The sequence below is a fragment of the Diplotaxodon limnothrissa genome, linkage group LG14 (assembly GCF_057381915.1).
Source record: "Diplotaxodon limnothrissa isolate DT_005_m linkage group LG14, D_limnothrissa_male_GT1.1, whole genome shotgun sequence".
Lineage (NCBI taxonomy): Eukaryota > Metazoa > Chordata > Actinopteri > Cichliformes > Cichlidae > Diplotaxodon > Diplotaxodon limnothrissa.
Genome location: NC_140609.1, coordinates 14,459,564 through 14,479,743, shown reverse-complemented (window position 1 = coordinate 14,479,743; position 20,180 = coordinate 14,459,564). Strand labels below are relative to the sequence as shown.

The window sequence follows — 20,180 nt, the reverse complement described above, 5'->3', positions numbered from 1 at the left end:
TGCAGGAAATTAAAAATGTGACAAAGCTGAGCAAACACATAACAAAATGCGCTGCTTTGAAAAAGGCACACAGTTGCACAAGCAACAACTATGCAAACTATAAGCATGCGTGCTGACACGTGTCAGTATGCCGGCCCACGCAGTTCACAAATTCACACACATTATTACACTGTGCGGTCTTTCACTATAAAAGCTGTGACCACATGAGTGCACTGTGGAATCGAGCTCTGTGGAGAACACTGCGTTTGCAGAGGTTAAAAGGAACGAGTGATATTATTAATGCGAGCCAAACATCTGAAAATAACTGCACTGCATACGTTAGACGTCAAAATAACTGAACATGCGCTCTTACATTGGCTTTTACAAAGTGCTTTAAATCTTTTTTTTTTTTGCTTACCCAGTTGACAGTTATGTCCGTGAAGCCCTGCAGGACATTGCTGGCTGCACTCTCCAGTCTTGGGGTCACATGACCCTCCACCTGGACAGTCACATGGCTGCTCACAGCCGGGCCCGAAAAAGCCTGGATCGCATTCTACAATGAGACACGCAGATGCATAAAAGATTAAGATGATGTGCAGTCTCTAACCAAATATCTTGGATACCTTCATCGAGTAGAAGCTTGACTGTTAAAGACCACCGACAACCTCCTAAACTCTTCTTCTTCTACACACTAATATACTAAAACTGTACTGCAAGGAAACAGCAAGACTCCCCTTTGTAGCTCACATTAGAGATGCATTACTGCAACTGGAAACATATTTGTTCATGTTTAGAACCTTTAAAACAGCTGAGAAAGTAATACGCCCTCGTCTCTGTTCAGCATTTGGCTTGAAAATGTAACCAAACACAAATCTTAACCACTTCATTCCTGTCAAGGAATAAACGTGCTTTTTATACCTTGTTCACATCGTGGGCCGTGATACGCAGCCTTGCAGAAACAGCTTCCCGTTTTGGGGTCACAGGCGGTGGAATGTTCTTGAACACAGTCGCACTCCTTGGAACAGCCCGCTCCGTGCGTCCACCTGGGACAAGCTGAGAGGTTTTAAAAACAGACAGAAAAAGGCTGATAGTATGGAAGTAGAAGGTTAGATTATCCTCTTGTGTTTGAGTAATACTACGCAAAATCCGTTCATTAGACACTTATATAAATGTTGATAGCTGCAGAAATGCTGCACTAAACCAACTTCACCTTCTGTTGTCTAAAGTTTAGCTGGTCACAATTTCATGGAAAAAAGGAAAATAAATTGAAATTAAACATTCTTTGCTATCGAAATGCACTTAAAAATGAGCCAAACAAACACACCCAGTCACCATGTTATGACAACGATAGATTTCTGCTGGCTGAAGTCATGTGACTGCTGCCTCCTGTTTCTCCTGATTTATTGAACTTTGACTCCTCTGACTGTTTTTGCAAGTACTTTAATTTCTGCTTGTATATAAACGCATTTAATAAGCAGATTTAAGTTTTGTCCATGACCTTTAAGTCTGACAATTGTTACATCCCTGTGGGTGAATCTTGCCAAAACTGTCCCCGCACAGCAACAAAAGCTGAGCTGCACTCCACCCTGTCCCTCTCGATATTGGCTTTATGTTAGGTGCAGCTGCAGGCTCCAGTTACACCCTCTCCACCCTCTCTAATGTCCCGCTGCAGGATGAAGCAGACAGCTGTGAGAATCTGATAATATGCCTTGTGCACATTCTTCCATCATTTAGTTGGGTCTAAGAAGAGCGAGCAGCTTCCACACTGAGAAATTAAGAGTAAAACTGCTGTCGCCATGTCCTTCCGGAGGCTTTGGAGCACCCCGAAAGCAATGGGGGACGTCAACATGGTGACAGAGGAGCTGAAGAATCTTTATTACAAGCGGCTGCTGCCAGTAGAAAAATACTATTCTTTCCATCACTTTCACTCACCAAGCTATGAGGACGCAGACTTTGACAACAAACCGATGGTGCTGGTGATGGGTCAGTACTCAACAGGAAAGACTACTTTTATCAGGTAAGCTCAGGACTTGGATCATTAAAAAGAAAAAAGGGAAAAAAAGGATCTGCATGCATTAACTTGCCATGTTTTAAACAAAGATAACAGTGCTGGTTTGCACCATGTGTGTCTCAAGGTATCTCATAGAGCAAGATTTTCTTGGTAGCAGAGTTGGGCCAGAGCCAACCACTGACTGCTTCACTGCCCTCATGTATGGAGAAGTCGAGGGAATCATCCCTGGGAATGCCCTCACGATGGACCCGAAAATGCCCTTTCGCAACCTCGACCCTTTTGGAAATTCGTTTCTGAACAGGTGATGAGCGTTCACAGAGGAGAATTCCTGTTTGTATAATGTACTGATAGGATTATGCTTTGCCATTATTCCTATAAATGAATCAAGTAATCCTGAAATGCATCACATTTACAGGTTTCAGTGTGTTCAGATGCCAAATCAGATCCTTGAGAGTATCAGCATAATTGACACGCCAGGCATCTTGACTGCTGCTAAAAGAAAACTGAGCCGAGGTGAGGCTGAATGTCTTCTAATTTCCCTTTTAGTGCCAGAGGAAATTAACAAGCCTTTGCTTCTATTAATGTTGGACTGTGGGAGCAGAGTGATAAATGTAGTAGACCCAGTGAAGTAGGAACATTTCAGCCAGCAAAATTCAAACACTTGAAGGCAGAAGCAAAGCTGATGAAAGCAGTATGACTTTGGGCTGGCAGGAGATAAGCTGAGAGGAACTGAAAAGCCTTTGCTTCGTTTTATGGACACATTTTTCAGTGGGTGTAACCGAAATGGCTTGAAACCAGTGAGGACCTCTGGGATGTGTAAAACGTTCCTCGATGGCTTGAGGCTGTGAGGCTGTGTTACATACAGTCTTAATGAAACCCCTATGTTTCTGTTCCTTCTCCCAGGCTATGACTTCGCAGCAGTGCTGCGCTGGTTTGCAGAGCGTGTCGATCGGATCATCCTGCTGTTTGACGCGCATAAGCTGGAGTTTTCTGATGAGCTCACACGAGCATTCGAGGCCCTGTGCGGTTATGAGGACAAGTTGCGTGTGGTTCTCAACAAAGCTGACAGGGTGGACTCTCAGTATCTGATGAGAGTGTATGGCGCCCTCATGTGGTCACTGGGAAAAGTGTTTCGAACCCCTGAGATTTTACGGGTTTACATCGGATCCTTCTGGTCAGAGCCGAGGCAGATGTGCGACCACTACCAGCTGATAGAGTTGGAGGAGGAGGATTTGTTGGCCGATATAAGGAACCTGCCACGCAACGCTGCAGTACGCAAGCTGAATGACCTGGTGAAGAGAGCGCGCTTAGTGAGGGTCAGAAATCAGCCGTTATGATAAATTCCAACCGGTACTTTGCATATACAAATCCAGCTGCTGTGGTGACCTTTATGACTCCCTTGTGTTTCTTCACAGGCTCATGCACACATTATCAGCTATCTGAAGCAGGAGATGCCAACCATTTTTTGTAGAGAAAGCAAGAAGCATAATCTGATCTACCAGCTTCCCGTGATTTTTAGCAAGATTCAGCAGCAGCATCGTGTCCCAGCTGGCGATTTCCCCGACTGCACAAAGATGCAGGTCAACAAAACAACTTCTTTGATTATTGTTTAAATACCATATTTGTTAGATTTCATTCACTCTAATGTTCTGTGTTAGTCTCACATGCGATTGCACACATTTTCAGGAGAAACTTTTGGGGCAAGACTTCTCAAAGTTCAAGAAGCTAAAACCGAGCCTTATGGCCTCCTTGGATAAACTCCTCAGCACTGACATCGCCAAGCTGGTCCCCTACATCCAACAACAAGAACAGAGAAAGCGATCCCTCCACGGAGTGCTGGACGGGGAATTTTTGAGAACATTCAAGCCCGAGCATTACAGCAGAGACCCGTTCAAAGAACCTCCCATAGACGAGGGGAGCGAGCTAGATTTCGATGAGTGGGTAGTGGAGAAATACAAACCCAAATACGATGAGATTTTCTACAACCTCAATCCAACTGAGGGCAAACTTAGCGGAACCAAAGTCAAAGAGTGGATGACAAAGACTCTTCTGCCCAACTCTGTGCTCGCTCACATCTGGAGGCTGTCCGATGTAGACGGGGATGGCATGCTGGACGATGAGGAGTTTGCTTTGGCAGTCCACCTCATCGAGGAGAAAGTGGAGGGCCACTGGCTCCCCAGAGAGCTGCCTCCACACCTGGTGCCACCATCAAAACGGCCAAGTGAAGCAAGCGACGTGTCGGTGTGAACTTGTCATCCAAAGGAAACGGAAAGCTGAGAACGTGTATTCATTACAAGTAAAATTAATGCAGATTTTTTACAATGTTGGCAGTTTGAGTACTATGAAAACTGAAGTGTGTGTATGTGTGTGTGTGTGTGTGTGTGTGTGTGTGTGTGTGTGTGCAAACCTGAAAACGTATTAACAGCTGACACAACCTAAAGCTTACTGTTATTGGTTATGAATGATTTGATTTTGAAGTATTATTCACACTTTTTTTGACAACTACGTTATTGTTGTCATCTTATAAGGAAACACAACAGCAAATATTATCAGTTGCATGGACAGTCTCTCTTCAGCTAATGCAGTAAAAGTTTCATATTCCCTGACTGTTAAGCTTTTCTTTAATATGTGACATTAAAAACATTGACATTGCTATCACCAATATTTTGAACTCTAACAATTCTCACTCACCCAGGTGGCAAAAACGCCCATATAATCCTGGAGGGCACAGGCAGCCTCCATAGAGACGATGGCAGTGCACACTGTTGGGACAGTTGCACTTTCTTCTGCAGTGCCTCCCAAAAAAACCCTTTGGGCAACCTGTGAGCAAGAATAATGCCAAATAAATTAGTCCCTGCTTAGATTCAAAAATACAACAGAGCCCACATGCCTCATTTGTGAGAAGACATCTTTAATAATGGTAATGACTCATTCAGCACACACTGAAGCAGAGTACAGGGCAGTGATTTCCAAACCCTGGGATATCAAGATGAATCTAGTTATTTATAAGATAATCACCCTGGTATGAAACAAGCTTTAATTTATGTTTTTTTTCCTTATCTTTCTATCATAAATCTTTTTAATGACTCGTCAGTTTTAGAGGATAAAAGCATTCTGACAGATGTCTAATCACATAGTTAAATTCATGTGGAGGGGGTCGCAAGCAAACTAGACCCAGGTGGTTGCATGCGTCTGTAGGAATGTGTGTATACAAACCATCCTCGCAGAGCAAGCCTTGCACCCCAGGGGGGCACAAACACTTGCCAGTCACAGGGTCACAGGAGCCTCCATTCTGACAGCGACACAGGCTGTTGCAGGCCTGTCCGTAGCTCCCCTGTGGACAAGCTGAAGAGAAAGGAGATGAAGATTTTTTTTTGGCTCAAAAAAAGTTCAGTGTGGAAATCCAAAGATATATATATATATATTTTTTTTTTTTAATTTGAAAATAAACACATCAAAAGCTAGAGTTTTGGTCTAGGCAGTAAACACTTTCAGCTTCCGTCCTCTCTTTCCTGGTGTTGTGGGTTTGCCTGACTTTCTTAATCTCACTGGCCTTGTTAGCAGTTCTGAGAAGAAACAGCTGGCTGTTTAAGACGTGCTCAAGTATTCTAATCCATCAAGTTAACTGCTGCTTAACTTCCATATCGCAGCTTCTTTACAACAGTTTTATATCGCAGGATGAAATTGTTTAAAATAGTGTAGCAACGGCAGCACCCTGTGGAACAGGATAAGAACAGGAAATAGTTCAGAATGAATGAATTAATATATAAATGAAGGGACAAGACGTATTTAGAGAAATCATAATAATATATGAAAAAGGCAGTGAACAGGTCAGTAGGCAAGGGTGTCGTTTTGTATTGAGGTACCCTCTTGACCAGGTTCTCCCTAGAAAAAAAGTTTGTAATCTCAAGGGACTTCCTGGTTAAATAAAATAAATACTTAAGGCATCCTGAGACAACATGTATAACAAAGAGAGCTAGTTTTAAACACCATAAATACTTGTAATGCTTCAACAGCAGTATTAAGAGTTGGCACACTGCTTCAGCGATATGATTCAAATATAATTCAATTATTTGAGATATGGGAAAGAGTAACCCAGTTAATTATATATTTTTTATATATATACAACTTCATACAATAAAAATGTTATATGTCACATTTTTTAAAGACCATACATGGCCCATATTTTTTTTCCTTATAGCCCCCTATGTTGTTGCCTACTGCACCATTCCCCATATCTTTGCCTCAGGCAGCAATATTCCTCATCTACTCCACCTGAAAATGCTGCCCAGGCCCATCACCTTCAGGGTGTGCATCTGAACACTGCCTCCCTCAGACTCTCGTTTCAGAATGCTTCTAATGGACTTATCACACGTGGCTCTCCTCCTCAGGTTCAGACCAAAAGACAGCCATTAATCACAGAGCTGGATGGGAACAATGAAGCTTTGCTTTGTAACCCAGTAGTGGACATCCTTGGCCTCGGGCTGTGCTCTTGCTGTGGGTCCTGGCCACAGTAGTAGCAGACAAATTGATTCCCCTGGCCCTCTTGTGTTCTGGAGCCCACAAACAACACAGCCTCCCACACAAGAGCCGTCAGGCTTTGATACATGACGCTGGATCGATGCACACAGGGAGCTATGTCATCTTTCTTTAACTAGACCATACTGCTAAAGGCAGTTCAAATAGCTCTGGGAAAACATGTGCCTTGTGATACAATCAAGGCTATGTGCATGCCCGTCTATGCTGTACTGTTCAATGTACAACTGAATCAGATATGTGATCTGGACATGACTCATTCGCTTTGGTCAATTTTCCCATACAAATAAATAAATAAATAAATAAATGTCTCCCCTTCATCCCTTTCTGTCTGAAAGTGAGATGAGGAGATGATCATGTGCCACTTAAAATAATGGTAAATATGGAGCCAGTTTCCCCTCTAAGGCTTTGTCATAATGTGTCATTTGTATACGAAATACTTTTATAAAGTCACAATTTTTTTTATTTTTTGTGCAAAATAAGCCAATGAGATATAGCCTAGTATTTACAAATCCCACCATATAGTTTTTATTACTTCTGGATGGAGCAAAGTCTTCATGCTAAGCTAACTTGCTACAGTACACTGATGACAGGTGGCACATGATTTATCCCGAAGGACAGTGTTTGTGTTATGATGGAAAGACGTCACTTCAGAACACTTTTAAAGATCCTCACTCTCGTTGCAGATGACCCCCGTCCAGCCAGGCAAACATTCGCATCGGTCTCTGTTTTCGTTGCACGCTCCATGCACGCAGTCTTCACAGCTTACACTGCAGTCCTCCCCAAATGAGTCATCTAGACACACTAAAAAAGGAAATTCCAAAGGAAATTCCTGAAGATCATCAACATTTAATAGGAAAACAAAAGGAGAGTAATAAAATAATATTGATCTGGTCAGGCACAAAGTGCAGACTCAGCACACATGCTTTGTTTTTCTTGTTTTGGGGTTTTGTTTTTTTACTGTACCTATGTGACTTTCCAGTCTGAGCTCTCCCCTGCGCTCTCTCAGGATCTCTAATACTTTTTCACTGTCACCACGGTGACTACCATCATCGTCGTCATCATCTTCGCTGCCGTAATGGGAGCGCAAGGCTGCCGTGTACTGCAGGAGCTGAGGAGCATTGCGGAACAGCAGGTCCGGTAATCTGCCAGCCTCGAGCTGCACTTCCTCATCTTCCTCTTCTTCATCTTCCTCTTCCAGCTCTCTGCCGTAAAGAGCTAAAGAGACCAAGTACAATGTTATATGTCAAGAAGAAATGCAGAGTGGTATTTGGAAAGCTGAAAATGTTACTCACACACGCAAGAGCGCCGGTCCTCATTCAAACGGAAGCCCTGTTGACAAAAGCACTCGTACGCTCCCACAGTGTTGATGCAGTATTGTTCACAGTCCGAGATCTCTGCCAGACACTCGTCAATGTCTAACAGAAGAAAATGCAAACATAGTGCAAGTATATGAAAAGATAGTGTAGCACTGCAAGATGACACAGATATGGATTTTTTTTTTCTACCCATCCAGAAGTTGCACTTGACTGTACATCGCTTTTTGAGTAAAATGTTCTTTTTTCCCCCCTTTTCTAGTAGGAACTGGCCTTAAAAGGATTAATTTTTCAGGACTCACTTGGTAAATACGCTTTTTAGAATTTGTGTCATACACAACTTTGCCACAACACAGAAAACCTTAATAAGTACCAGACTAGATGATCTGCTAAGAGTCCAACCTTACCGTCACAGCTGCAACCGTCTGGATTTAGTCTGTAACCAGGCCAGCAGCTGCATTCATAGCCGCCTGGATAATTTTTACAGAAGTGGCTGCAGCAGGACTCCTCACTCACACACTCATTATTATCTGTGGAAAGTATTAAAGAGCTGGTATGAAGAGATCCTTCTGAAGGACTGAAGCACAGAGCCAAAACACATTAAATAAAACAGGTGAAAACAAAATATATATATATATATATATATATATATATACACACACACACACACACACACACATGTATAGAAGGTCTGACCTACACAGGTCTTCCTGTCTTGGTCAAGCTGGTAACCCTGGTTACAGGAGCAAAGAGGGCCATTGGTGGTATGCTCACAATGATGAGAGCAACCTCCGTTGTTCTTCTCGCAGCTGTTTACAATCTCCATCTCAATGCCTGGAGATGAAAGGATCAAACCACAACAACAGTACACAACCACAGATGAAATATAGGGTCAATGACACGGGGCATTTTTGGCTAATAGTGACTCTGTAAATCACATTTAATTTTGCATTTTATATGCTCAACATAAATACCTAATGAGAGTATGATGGATTTAAAAAGGATATAACTTAGGACTCGGTTGAATTTTGAGGCATATCACGCATGTCAGTCCTGTGTGCTACACTGAAATGTTTACAAGCAAAGTTTTGTGATTCAAATTAAAGAGCAGTTTACAAGTAACCTGGTATTTGCGTTTTGTTCTGTTGTTAGCAGAAAAAAAAGAAAATGATTTTAGAATGTGCAAGCTGCACCAGCCTGCGCTATAGTGTGCAGTGGTATTCATATTTATTTAGCAAAGGAAAGGTTACTAGTTAAATTCCCATTACAGTCAAAAAATCCCTTTGGGGTTAAAAATAAAAAAACTAAGGCACATTTGAATCAGAACATTTTCAACAAAGTCATTCTGAAATGATGTAAGTTGTTCTCTTATTTGCATAATAAAAAGCACTCAGCAGTCTTTACAGTTTGTGGAAGGTAGGCTGAAGTTCTTACTTACGGTAGCATTGTTTAGCATCAGCACCGAGTTCAAAACCCGGATGACACACACAGCTAAAGGAACCCAACATGTTGACACAACCATGGGAACACTTGGCATGGCCAGAGCTGCACTCATCAATGTCTATAAGAGGCAAATATTAACAAACTTTAGATCCTGGTATGACAAATGTCAACAGATACACCAAGACATGTAGGCAGAAACACATGAGCATGAGAAAAGTCCACTGATTGTGTCAAAGATTTATCTACTGTATTGCAAAACTGCAGAATATTATTCAGCATCATATTAAGAAACAGCGGAGGTAAACAGGATTTCAGTGTTCATGAAACTTGTATCCTGGAACCTGACTTTCTTGGTCGAGTAGCAGCTAAGTCTCCAACCAAATCCAGAGTTCCTAAAACAAGTAGATGTGCGCAGTCCTGTGGAAAGTTAATTACAGCTCTCAACATCTTGCAGAACCACAATTAGCTATAACATTAAGTAACTACTTTCCATATGAGTTTCTCACAATGTAGCGGAGGGAATCTGGCCTACTTTGAATGCTGTTTCATTTAATTGAGGTCTGTAGGCATTGATTTATGCACAGTTCTCTTAAGGTCCCATCACAAAATTTCATTTAGGTTGAGATCTGGGCATTGACTGAGCCACTGCAGGACCTTGATTATTTTCTTTTTCATTTCATGTCATTCTGTTATAGTTTTGCTGCTGTGCCTGGACTCATTGTCCTGTTTCATGGCTCAATTTCAGCCATGCTTGACTCTGCAATCCCATAAGGAAAAGAAATAGTAAAAACTTATAAAAGACTTGCATAAGATGTGGCCTACTTCATATAGTGAATCATATAAGGCTTACATGATTTACTCATGAAAGTGGCCACTTTCTCATTACTTTCATATATTGTTTTAGTAAGTATCCAAAACATACAAGTTTCATTTATATAATTTTTCAAGGGATCTTATATCTTTTTTCACTTTTGTATGCTTTTCATATAAGTTTCACACAAGACAGATACAAACTTTATAATATTTATATATATCTTTTCCATATGGGATGCTTTGGTACACAGTTGAGTTCATGGTCAACTCAATGACTGCAAGGCATGAATCGCTACACCCCCACCATCATGCTTGACAGTTGGAATGAGGTCTTTGTGATGATATCCTGTGTTTGTGTTTTATGGCCAAACCTCTTCCCTTTGGTCTTATCTGTCCAAAGGGCATGCTCCAGAAGCCTTGCAGATTGTTCTGTGCCATGCTGCCATGTTGTTTTTATAGACAAGTCATACTTTTTCATTCTTTTTGTAACTGAACAATCAGGAACTTTAACATCCAGCATGCTAACTGAGGTTGCAGAGTCTGAGAGGATTTTGGAGTTTCTTTAAGTTTAAAAGGGTGAGTTTGCTGGTAAGATAATGGTATTGTATAACACACACCTGAATGCTTAGACCTGCTCACACCTGCCAATGATCTAATAATTAAGTGCATTTGATTAGTAGCGCCTCGTTGCTACTTGCCCTCTTAGTTATAGGGAAGCAGTAATGGTGTAGTTAGTTTCTCACAGGACTGCATAGAAAACTTTCTTTCTCACATACAGGAAATCAGAGGTCTTATCTGAGTTATAGCTATGTGAGTGAGAGAGAGGGCTTTGTCACCTTCACAGTTCTTGGCATCTCCAGCCAGTGTAAAACCAGGTCGGCAGCTGCAGTGAACTCGGCCTTCTTCTGAAGTACACATCTGGCTGCAGCCTCCATTCCTCTCCTCACAGGGGTCCCTCACTAACACGAGGAGAAACATACACATACATATATTTGCAGAATGAAGCCAGGTCAGGACAGTTTGATGAGGACAATTTGTATTCTTGACATCTGAATCATACACATTAATATATTTTCTGTCACAACAAGATTGCTAGTAAAATTAATCAGTGCATTAGAAAATCCATGAAGACTATTCAGATTTTGAGCTGTGTAATGCACAGCTCTGCCACTTTAACAGATGTTTCTGCACCAAAAGTTAGGCTGACTTACATTTACAGTGTCTCCCATCCCTCTTCAGCTGGTAGTTCTTCCGACACTCACATTTGTAGTGATTGTCCCCCGTGTCCACACACTTGTGTTCACATCCACCATTCAAGACAGAGCAGGAATTCACAGCTTAAGAGCAAAGAAGATAGACGAGTGCTCAGTAAAAAAAAAAAAGTCAAAGTCATAAAGCCCATCCGCTCAGGTGCTCAAGTGCAGATTTAATGGGGCTGAAAGTCGCACTAAGTTTTCAGTAACTTAGAAAGGATGATAAATATAACTGAATTTTCTGGCAATTCAAAATACCTTTCACAGCTCAAGTTGCACAGCTGTATAATTGTGGAAAACACTTGAGTAAATGCAGGAAACTGGAAAAAAAAGGTCTTCAATAGGCCTGTTGGTCCAATGACTACCTCTAGTTTATTTTCTAATGATCTTTCCATCCTATCATTCCTGCAACTTAATGACGTGCCAAATATGAATATTAGCCGTGTGCCTTCTGGGTGCTCTAAACACAGACATGATGACACAGGCTGTAAAACTGAATGAACGGCAGGCTTTTAACACTGATGACTTCCACAGACACAATTAGCCATCCCTCTGCATCCGTACCTATCTTTTAACACAAAGCTGCAGCTGGAAACTGAGGGCATTAGGGGACATACATAGAAACAGAGATGTACCGATTTTCTCCAAGTAACAAATTGTTTCATTAAATGACAAATTTTATGGTCCTAAAAGGGTAAAAGTACTTTACCGCCTTGCATTTCTCCTTTTAAATTGTGTTTGAATTTCTCACAAGGATTATTCAATGAAGCTCTAGCTTCTACGCTTTCATTCTGTTTTTTTCACTACATTTGTTTGTTACATTTGTACAAAACCCAAAGTGAAGAAATTAGTTCTGGCATTAACTGTGTTCAGTGACTGCTACCAATGAAGTCTGGTTTTCATTGGACTGAACACTCACTGGCCACTTCATTATGTAGACCTTGCTAATCCTGGCTTCAGAACACCCTTAATTCTTTGTGGCACAGATTTATCGAGGTGGTGGAAACATTCCACAGAGAGTTTGGTTCATGTTACAGCGTCACACATTTGCTCCACATCCATGATATCACCGACTTTGGGATTACGATTTCGCGTTGTGCTAAGAAACTATTCCCCACACCATTATGCCAACACCCGCAGTCTGAACCCTACCGTCTGAATGTTGCAACACAAATCTAGACTCATTAAGCAGGCAACATTTTTTCAGACATCTATTGTGAGCTGTAGCTTCAGGTTCCTGCTCTTAGCTAACAGGAATGGCACCCACTGTCATCCTCAGCTGCTGTAGTCCAAGTTTTCATATCTTGAGATGCTCTTCTGCATACCGTGGCTGTAATGACTGGTTATCTGAGTTATTAATGTCTTCCTGTTAGCTTGACGCAGTCTTACCATGTTCCTCTGACCTCTGACATTAAGAAAGCATTTTCGCCCAGCAAGCTGCCGCTCACTGGATATTTTCTTTTTGTTGAACTGTTCTCTGTAAACAATAGAAATTGTTGTGTGGGAAAATCCCAGCAGCTCAGCAGTTTCTGAAATGCTTCGACTGGCTCGTCTGGCACGAACAACCTTTCTTCCCCTATTGTAATGCTCAGTTTGAACTTCAGCAGATCATCTTGACCATGTCTGCATGTTTAAAAGCACTGAGTTGTTTACGGACTTATTACAGATTTGTGTTAACCAGCAGTTGAGAAAGTATACATGTCAGTTATGCCTCCAGTTTGCACTCTTGGTAAGATAAGATAAGATAAGATAAGATAAGATAAGATAAGATAAGATAAGATAAGATAAGATCAACACAAATCATGGCAACAACAAAAAACGAAAATTGCACACAGACCTAAGCATAAATGACAAAATATTGCCATAAACACTAAAAACATCAGAGACAATGATGCTGATGGATTCTCGTATACACACTTTCTACATCCATGTTCCGAGTAAGTGCATTATCAGTGTGTATCCTAAGTATTTGTATGGCATAACCTTTCTAATGTCATGAACGTGTAGTAAAGGGCTCTGATCGCCAGATGATCTGTTGCTTAAGTTTCATAAAATAAATATGGTGAGATTGACATTAATATTCCCATCAAAAGCTTGGAAAGAAAGCTCACAAGCAAATTCTCAGAATGTCAGGCTATCCTTCAAAAGTGCAATAAATTCAAACCATTTTTTTTAAAAACTGTATTTTATCTGTTTTATTACAAAGAGAATGATTGCAAAAAATCCTGAATTATTAATGTGGGAAAAATACGGTGTGGGGAGGAGTAGATAGAAAACAGTTTCCACAAGTGCTGTAAATCCTTTTCTTTAGTACTTACCGATACAAGTTCGACCATCTGAGTGCATGCGGAAGCCTTCACTGCACTCACAGTGATGGGAGCCCGGTGTGTTGACACATGTCTGCTGGCATCCTCCATTGAGCTCCTCACATTCATCTACATCTGAACACACAGATATGCAATGCATGCATACCTCATACAGATATATATTTATATGTATTCATGCACCCAGGGGCGGATCTAGAAGGGTGGCATGGGGTGGCAAGTGCCACCCTAAAATGATCCCTTGCCACCCCAAGTGCCACCCCAGTTTTGCATATGACAGTGTTGTTTATTAAAATAAGATAGCATTAACAGTTTGAGTGTAGTTACAGTCAACAGTGAATATAAATGCTAAAACTGAATGTATTGGATAGTGTTCCCGCCCTGCAACATTAACAAATGGTTCAGCCCATAGCAGGACCGGCTTTTTTCTTGCTTTCAGTAGCAAGCCATGCTTATGATTGTGCCAGAGCACATTTTGAACAACAACATGGGAATTTCGGATTTTACACAGGTGTTTGGATGTTACACTCTGGAAATGGAAGAAAGGTGAGTGTTATGAACCCTCTGTGGTCCACCGACACGCTGCACCTCCAAATCACATGACTATTTTAAGGTGACATAGCAACAAGCTGCAGCCACGCTGAGTTTCTATTTCAACCCACACTGAAAGTTCAGACTTCAAAGTTTTTACATTTTAATTACAGGCCAGTAAATCCAGAGTTATGATAATATATATAAGCCACGCTTTTTTCCTAAATACTGTCGTCAGGTTTTTGTGTGTGTGTGTGTTTTAAGCGTTTTCTAAGGACAGCGCGAAAACAGTAAAGAAAGGGGAAAAAGCCACCGCTTTCCTATCGGTGGACAAATGCACCATGTCGACCAATTCAAAAAAAAGTCAACATATGGAATTTGGTTGTTTAGGAAGAGGGAACAGTTTTGGGAGTGACTGTAACAGCAGCGAGACAGAGCGAGCAAGTGTGTGTGTGAGAGAGAGTTTTTAGATGTGGGAGATTTGTGATGGTTAGTGTGGAGTGTATACTTAGTGTATTGTGTTGTCTTGTGTAGCTGTTCTGTTGTGTAGTCGTTTTGTTTTGTGCATATGTATTTGGGTGGGGGGGAGGCTTTGATTTTGCCACCCCATTTGATTTCTTTGCCACCTTCATGCCACCCTAAGAAAATTTCTCTGGATCCGCCCCTGCATGCACCACGCCTTGCTTCTGACTGATTCAAATATGAAATTTGCAGCCATCACAGTGATGAATATGGAACAGTTTCTCTGCTTCTTGATTAAAAGTTTTCGCTTTGCTCATGAATGAGACACCTGTAACTGTGGTCAGTTGCGAGAGAACAGCGTTCAATTTAATGAAGGATTAAAATGAGCTTTTTAGAAACAAGGAATTTATTACATCCTTAATTTTAAAAAAAGTCCCACCCAGCTTTGAGGTGGTCTAATTAAACATTTCGTTTGACGCACGCCAAATAACAGAAAATGAATAACGCAATTTTACGGGATTGTGGAATAAAGAGGTGTAATTGTGTAATTTTAACCAATTTTAAGCTCCAATTTCTCATGCTTTAAAATGTTAATTATTAAGTGTGCTGTTCAGCTTATTCCCCCATCAGCTCCTTCAGTTTTACTAGTGAAGAAAAACACTAAGAGCTAACTGCATATTATGTCTCCTGTGAACAAAACGATGAAACGGTGAATATCATCAAGACTTTTACAACTACACTTTCTTTGGTGTGAGTGATGAGTGGTTTATCATGCTCTTTGCACACGATTCATTTGTTCACTGTTTTTCCTATAGTGTGTGTCAGAGAGAAGGAAGCCGTGAAGCCAAAAACCTGAAACCTAAACTCACGTATACGTATTGGGGACGGTGCTCATAAGATCCTCCAAAACTCTTCCTGCTTGTCATCTCTGACTTTTTGAGATTACACTAATTCCTTTGTTAGGCCTGTGTGTGCAATGACTGCCCAAATAAAGTTTTATTTTGTGTTTTCTTTTTGTATTTTTCCCAGGAACATGTGGTTCAGTTTATTTGAGCATGCACAACACAACCATAATTCTGGTTTCTCTGAGGTCAGAGAATTTCCTAAGTACTACAAATATACTAAATCACTTTCATGTAGTTTATGTGTGCATTTATTTGTGTTTGTGTTTTGCTTTCTACACATTTAAATATCTGGCAAACCCATGTGGGCAATCCTCTCCAAAGTGATTGCAAGACTATAGTCGCCTAAAGAAATTCCTAATGGTTTGCCCCATTCTTTGAACATATACATGGATGTTAGAAATATTTACTGCACATTGCACTCGTAAGGTGTGTGCCACTGAAACAAGGCTCTTTTGTATGACTGCTATTGTGAATGATGCTTAACATCCAAAACAGCTGAACAGAAAAAAGTTTGTCAAGGTTGCTTATTGGTTTCCCCAGTTGAGATCATTTCAGCGTGAGACACACAGTGAGGTGCATGCAGGGCTGGAGGTGTCACAGGTCAGGAGGTCATATCATGTGACAGCAGAATTGTTGAGCTAACACATACAATTAGGCGAAACAGCAGCCCTACTAACATGCTGCTGAACTGCTTTAGTGGCACAAATGAGGTAGAATTTTTTTCTTTTTTTAAAAAAAGGTAGTCTAAATGTTAAAAGAGCCCATTTTAGTGAGAACCAAAAACTCAAAGCAAGTTCTCTCACCAAAATCTTCAGGGTGCTTCAGTTTTGGTCAGATAAAACTCTAAAAATAGTAACGTCACTTTCTTTTCTGCCACATGTTAAAGTCAAAAACACTCTTTTCTGCCAGTAATTTAACCACATGTAGTGAACAAATGGGGCAACTGTGGTTCAGGAGATAGAATGGGTCACCCGTCCCGGTCTGGCTCCTCCAACCTGCATGTCAAAGTGTCCTTAGGCGAAATACTGAACCCCAAGTTGCCCTTGATGCATCTATTGGAGTGTGAGTCTATGAGTGTTTGGTGCAAGTGAAAAATGCTATGTAAGTATCAGGTTGTACTTTCACGCAAATTCACACAAAAGCCCCTAAAATAAGAAATGAACAGCTGCTAATGCTGCTAATGCTGCTCACTCCTGACTTCTCCAGCAACCTGTGAGGCATAAAAATGTTAGAGTGACACTATCCTGTCTTAAAGGTCAAAGATCAGGAGCATTTGTTCACACCTGTAGCTTTTAGGAACAAATGGGCGCGCCGCTAACTCAGCGTATTTCTTTCAAAGAAGACAGATGAACTGGGAGGGCACGCTTGTTATAATATATCAGCACTGCCTGTGTGGACAGATGCATGTTTAGGTCTACAGAGGCCAGATCATTTAAATGTAGCAGATTCAAGAAATACTTAGGGAGAAAACACAAAGGCCACTGAATTACCTCACATGGATGAATGTGAACAAATGCTCACGTTCATTTATAGATGGCACCAATGTTTTTAGTCAAAATAATAGGTGTCACTATGTAAAAGTTTCTAAAGTTAACTTTTTTCTCTCTGAGTTTAAAAAGCCCAAAAAGTATACAATGAATGGTAAAATAAAGGCCTAAATTAAATGTACAGTGATCATTTTTTGTGCTATTGCTGATGGAGCACAGTACCACAGGCTCATGTAAATGATGGCATATGTCTGCCTATACAGTAGATGAACACTGAGTGCATCATCTGCATAAAGAAACAACTCCAGTAAAGCTTCTAATCAAGAGATTGAGAAAGGATTAGGAAGGAGAAGAAGATGGGCAGATGCTGAAAAATGGATCACGCCAGTGTTTTCCTGCAATGTCATAATTATTTTTTCCTAACCAAGCGGTTTTGGTGCCGTAACTTTGACTGTTTCAAATGGGAAGTTGCATCAAAAATAACGTTATGATTGGCACCTAATGTCTCTACCATAACGTTATTTTTTACCCTAATAAACTTGCACAGAATTTCCGTGACTGTGTCTTGATTGCGATGCTATCTCGCTGGGAAAAACTTGACCACAGGCAGACAAGCAGCCAAAGTAAGCCCATGCAAAAATGCCTTCATTGTAGTTCCTGTAACTAATTACTCAGTGCATTTATGATTTCAGACTAAAGGTAAATTGAAGCAGGAAAGTGGACTGCCATAAAATGTTGGAAGAGAAGATGATCGCATTTAGGGCTTTCTGTGCAAAAAGCTTTATAGTGATGTCATAATTAATCAGCTAGGGGCCGTCTTGCTATGGGGTTACACAAGCTGGGACACATAAACATGACGCTCAGTAGTCATTAGTACTGAGTTACATGAACTCGATTACAGAGAACAGAGTCGTAGCACTACTAAATGATAACAAATTCACAGGCACATTATATTATATTATATTATATTATATTATATTATATTATAATAATAACAATGAAGTTAACCCAGGAGGTCAGTGTTTGTACGCCAGCTATTTCTAGATGTCCACCTTACCATTGCAGGCCTTGCCATCTGGCCCCAACCTACTGCCTTCAGGGCACTTGCAGTAGTAGCTGCCAATGGTGTTGCAACAGTACCCCTCACAGCCGCCTTCATCCACTTCACATTCGTTAACATCTGAAAGAAGAACATTGAAGGCTAAGTTCACTAAGTTAATTCACAGTTAACAAAACATTGCAGCTTAATTAAATGTGACAAAAGGATTTTTGGCCTCACTGCATCCTAAACTCTTTGTAGGGTTTTTGTTTGTTTGCCTCTTTCCTTTCTTTTTATTTTTTTCTTTGTATTATTTTAGGGTCTTCACCTTACAATACAATGCGTCTTGAGGAACTGTTGTTGTGATTTAGTGATATATAAATAAAATTGAAGTCTATTGACAGGATTTAAGGATCGGTGCACTCATGAAGCACAATGAAAGAACAGGAGAAAGTCTCATCCCTGCTGCTCAACCACAAACTGCTCAAGTGCAAGAGACACAATCCTGAGACCACCGAACCTAACACTCCGTTTACCCACAGGGCACAACCAAGAGAGATGGACTAAGACCTTGCCAGGGGAGGCTGAGGAGTATGATCCCCCTAAACGTGAAGCACACCATCCAGACCCTCTTCTTGAAGAGGTTTTTCAGTCCAGGTACAATCTCCCCAACTTCCACAAACGTTGCATATGCGTGTTAGCTGTTACAACCCCACAACATCCAGAGCCTTGAGAAACTCGGGACAAATTTCATCCACTCCAGAGGCCTCGCCAAACTACCTCAGTGACCTCACCTCCAGTGATGGCTTAGTCATCCCTTTTGTCCCTAGACTCTGTTTCCTCTACAGAAGGCATGTCAATGGAATTGAGGAGATCTTCTAAGTGTCCCTTCTACTACCCAACTAAAAGTCCTCATTCGAGGTCAAATTTAAAAAAAAAAAATACTGGCATTAAAACTCTTTTCAAAGTCTTAATATGTTTATCTAACCTTACTTCTTACTTGGTTTTCCCAACCTTCTAATCTGGTGTGATATCACCACACAAATTTTCCTTTATCTTCTAATATGCATGAAGCGGTAACAAGAAACCCTATTAATATGAATGATCTATGACACATGGCAATGAGATATTGCTCTAAGTATTATTTTTATAGTAGACAGATTGTTGGCTGAAGATTTATAACAGGCAGGTCTGGTAAATGTTGCTAACATCTGCAGTAGTTATAATCGAGCAACAAAGGAAGACATTTTCATTTATGGCATTACTTTAAAATAGTTTCTGGTTTGTAAAACGGGCTTTCATTTGATATACAGAAATACTTTTTTTAATTTTTTTAATTTATTTATTTTTTTGCGTATTTCTGTTTTACTGAAGTCCCCACTGTTTAAACTGCTTTCTATTGAAAACACTACAATCTTTCATACCACCTTTACTATCCCACGCCATTGATCCTGATCAATGAGTGTAAAATGCTGTTTTTTGCCACAGTAGTTCTGGTCCATGATACACTGTTACAGGACTGGTTTCGAAAAGGGATACGCTGTCAGTGATATGCAGACATCAGATATAGACATCTCCTGTCAGAGAAGGTGGAAAGGAAATATTATTTAGTATCTTGTCGCCATCTGTTAAAAAGATTAAATGGCCCCTCACTGTACATTGAGTTTGTTTATTCTGAATAACAGGAAATTTCCAATGTGGAGAAACAGTTTGGGAAAAAAAACAGGAAACGGCGTGCTTTTAAAAAATGCATCGTTTGGCAGCTTGTTTTTATTAGATTGAAGGAACACAACAACAGTGTTTGTTTAAATTAGTCTGATGTATCACTTTGTGAAAGTCATAATCTTTTTTTATTAACATGCTATTATAAAATAACATGCTTTTAATGGTGGTTTTTAAGATTTGTTTAGCTTTTCAAGGGGTAATGAAGGAATAATGTCCTATTTCTTCAATATACCGCTATCTAACTATGCAAAGGCTAATCTAAAGGCACATACATTTTACATAAGCCATGAAACAAAGCCTTTGGTTTCGGGGGAGAAAAAAAAAGGCTTTCGATTTTAACATACTCAGCAGTACTC

General features: G+C 40.6%; 2 protein-coding genes across 3 annotated transcripts in view; one reads left to right on the top strand and one right to left on the bottom strand.

The window, feature by feature from the left end:
• The window catches only part of egfem1 (EGF-like and EMI domain containing 1), a 54,543-nt gene that overhangs the window by 19,295 nt on the left and 15,068 nt on the right, over positions 1 to 20,180 (bottom strand). The window contains exons 5-18 of the mRNA XM_085371653.1: positions 18,118 to 18,240; positions 13,670 to 13,792; positions 11,310 to 11,435; positions 10,935 to 11,057; positions 9,281 to 9,403; positions 8,539 to 8,676; positions 8,250 to 8,372; positions 7,822 to 7,944; positions 7,493 to 7,744; positions 7,202 to 7,330; positions 5,207 to 5,335; positions 4,682 to 4,810; positions 898 to 1,032; positions 398 to 532 (exon numbers count right to left, since the gene is read on the bottom strand). Of these exons, the coding sequence (XP_085227779.1) occupies positions 398 to 532; positions 898 to 1,032; positions 4,682 to 4,810; positions 5,207 to 5,335; positions 7,202 to 7,330; positions 7,493 to 7,744; positions 7,822 to 7,944; positions 8,250 to 8,372; positions 8,539 to 8,676; positions 9,281 to 9,403; positions 10,935 to 11,057; positions 11,310 to 11,435; positions 13,670 to 13,792; positions 18,118 to 18,240 (1,911 nt within the window). The remainder of the gene's footprint in view (positions 1 to 397; positions 533 to 897; positions 1,033 to 4,681; positions 4,811 to 5,206; positions 5,336 to 7,201; positions 7,331 to 7,492; positions 7,745 to 7,821; positions 7,945 to 8,249; positions 8,373 to 8,538; positions 8,677 to 9,280; positions 9,404 to 10,934; positions 11,058 to 11,309; positions 11,436 to 13,669; positions 13,793 to 18,117; positions 18,241 to 20,180) is intronic.
• On the top strand, positions 1,657 to 5,141 carry LOC146618609 (EH domain-containing protein 2-like). Of its 2 annotated transcripts, XM_085371656.1 has the most exons (7): positions 1,657 to 1,996; positions 2,115 to 2,291; positions 2,406 to 2,503; positions 2,894 to 3,306; positions 3,406 to 3,570; positions 3,677 to 4,286; positions 4,686 to 5,141. In XM_085371656.1, the coding sequence occupies exons 1-6, from the start codon at positions 1,776 to 1,778 to the stop codon at positions 4,235 to 4,237; spliced, it is 1,635 nt and encodes a 544-aa protein (XP_085227782.1). In that variant the 5' UTR covers positions 1,657 to 1,775; the 3' UTR covers positions 4,238 to 4,286; positions 4,686 to 5,141. The 2 variants fall into 2 exon arrangements, with proteins under 2 accessions (XP_085227782.1, XP_085227781.1); XM_085371655.1 differs by having other exon boundaries at positions 3,677 to 5,141.

Excerpts from the sequence above, each read along its gene's own strand:
- LOC146618609 (XM_085371656.1), top strand. The coding sequence starts at position 1,776 with ATGTCCTTCCGGAGGCTTTGGAGCACCCCGAAAGCAATGGGGGACGTC. Across the intron at positions 2,292-2,405 it reads GGAAATTCGTTTCTGAACAG|GTTTCAGTGTGTTCAGATGC; the intron begins GTGATGAGCGTT and ends TCACATTTACAG. Across the intron at positions 2,504-2,893 it reads TAAAAGAAAACTGAGCCGAG|GCTATGACTTCGCAGCAGTG; the intron begins GTGAGGCTGAAT and ends TCCTTCTCCCAG.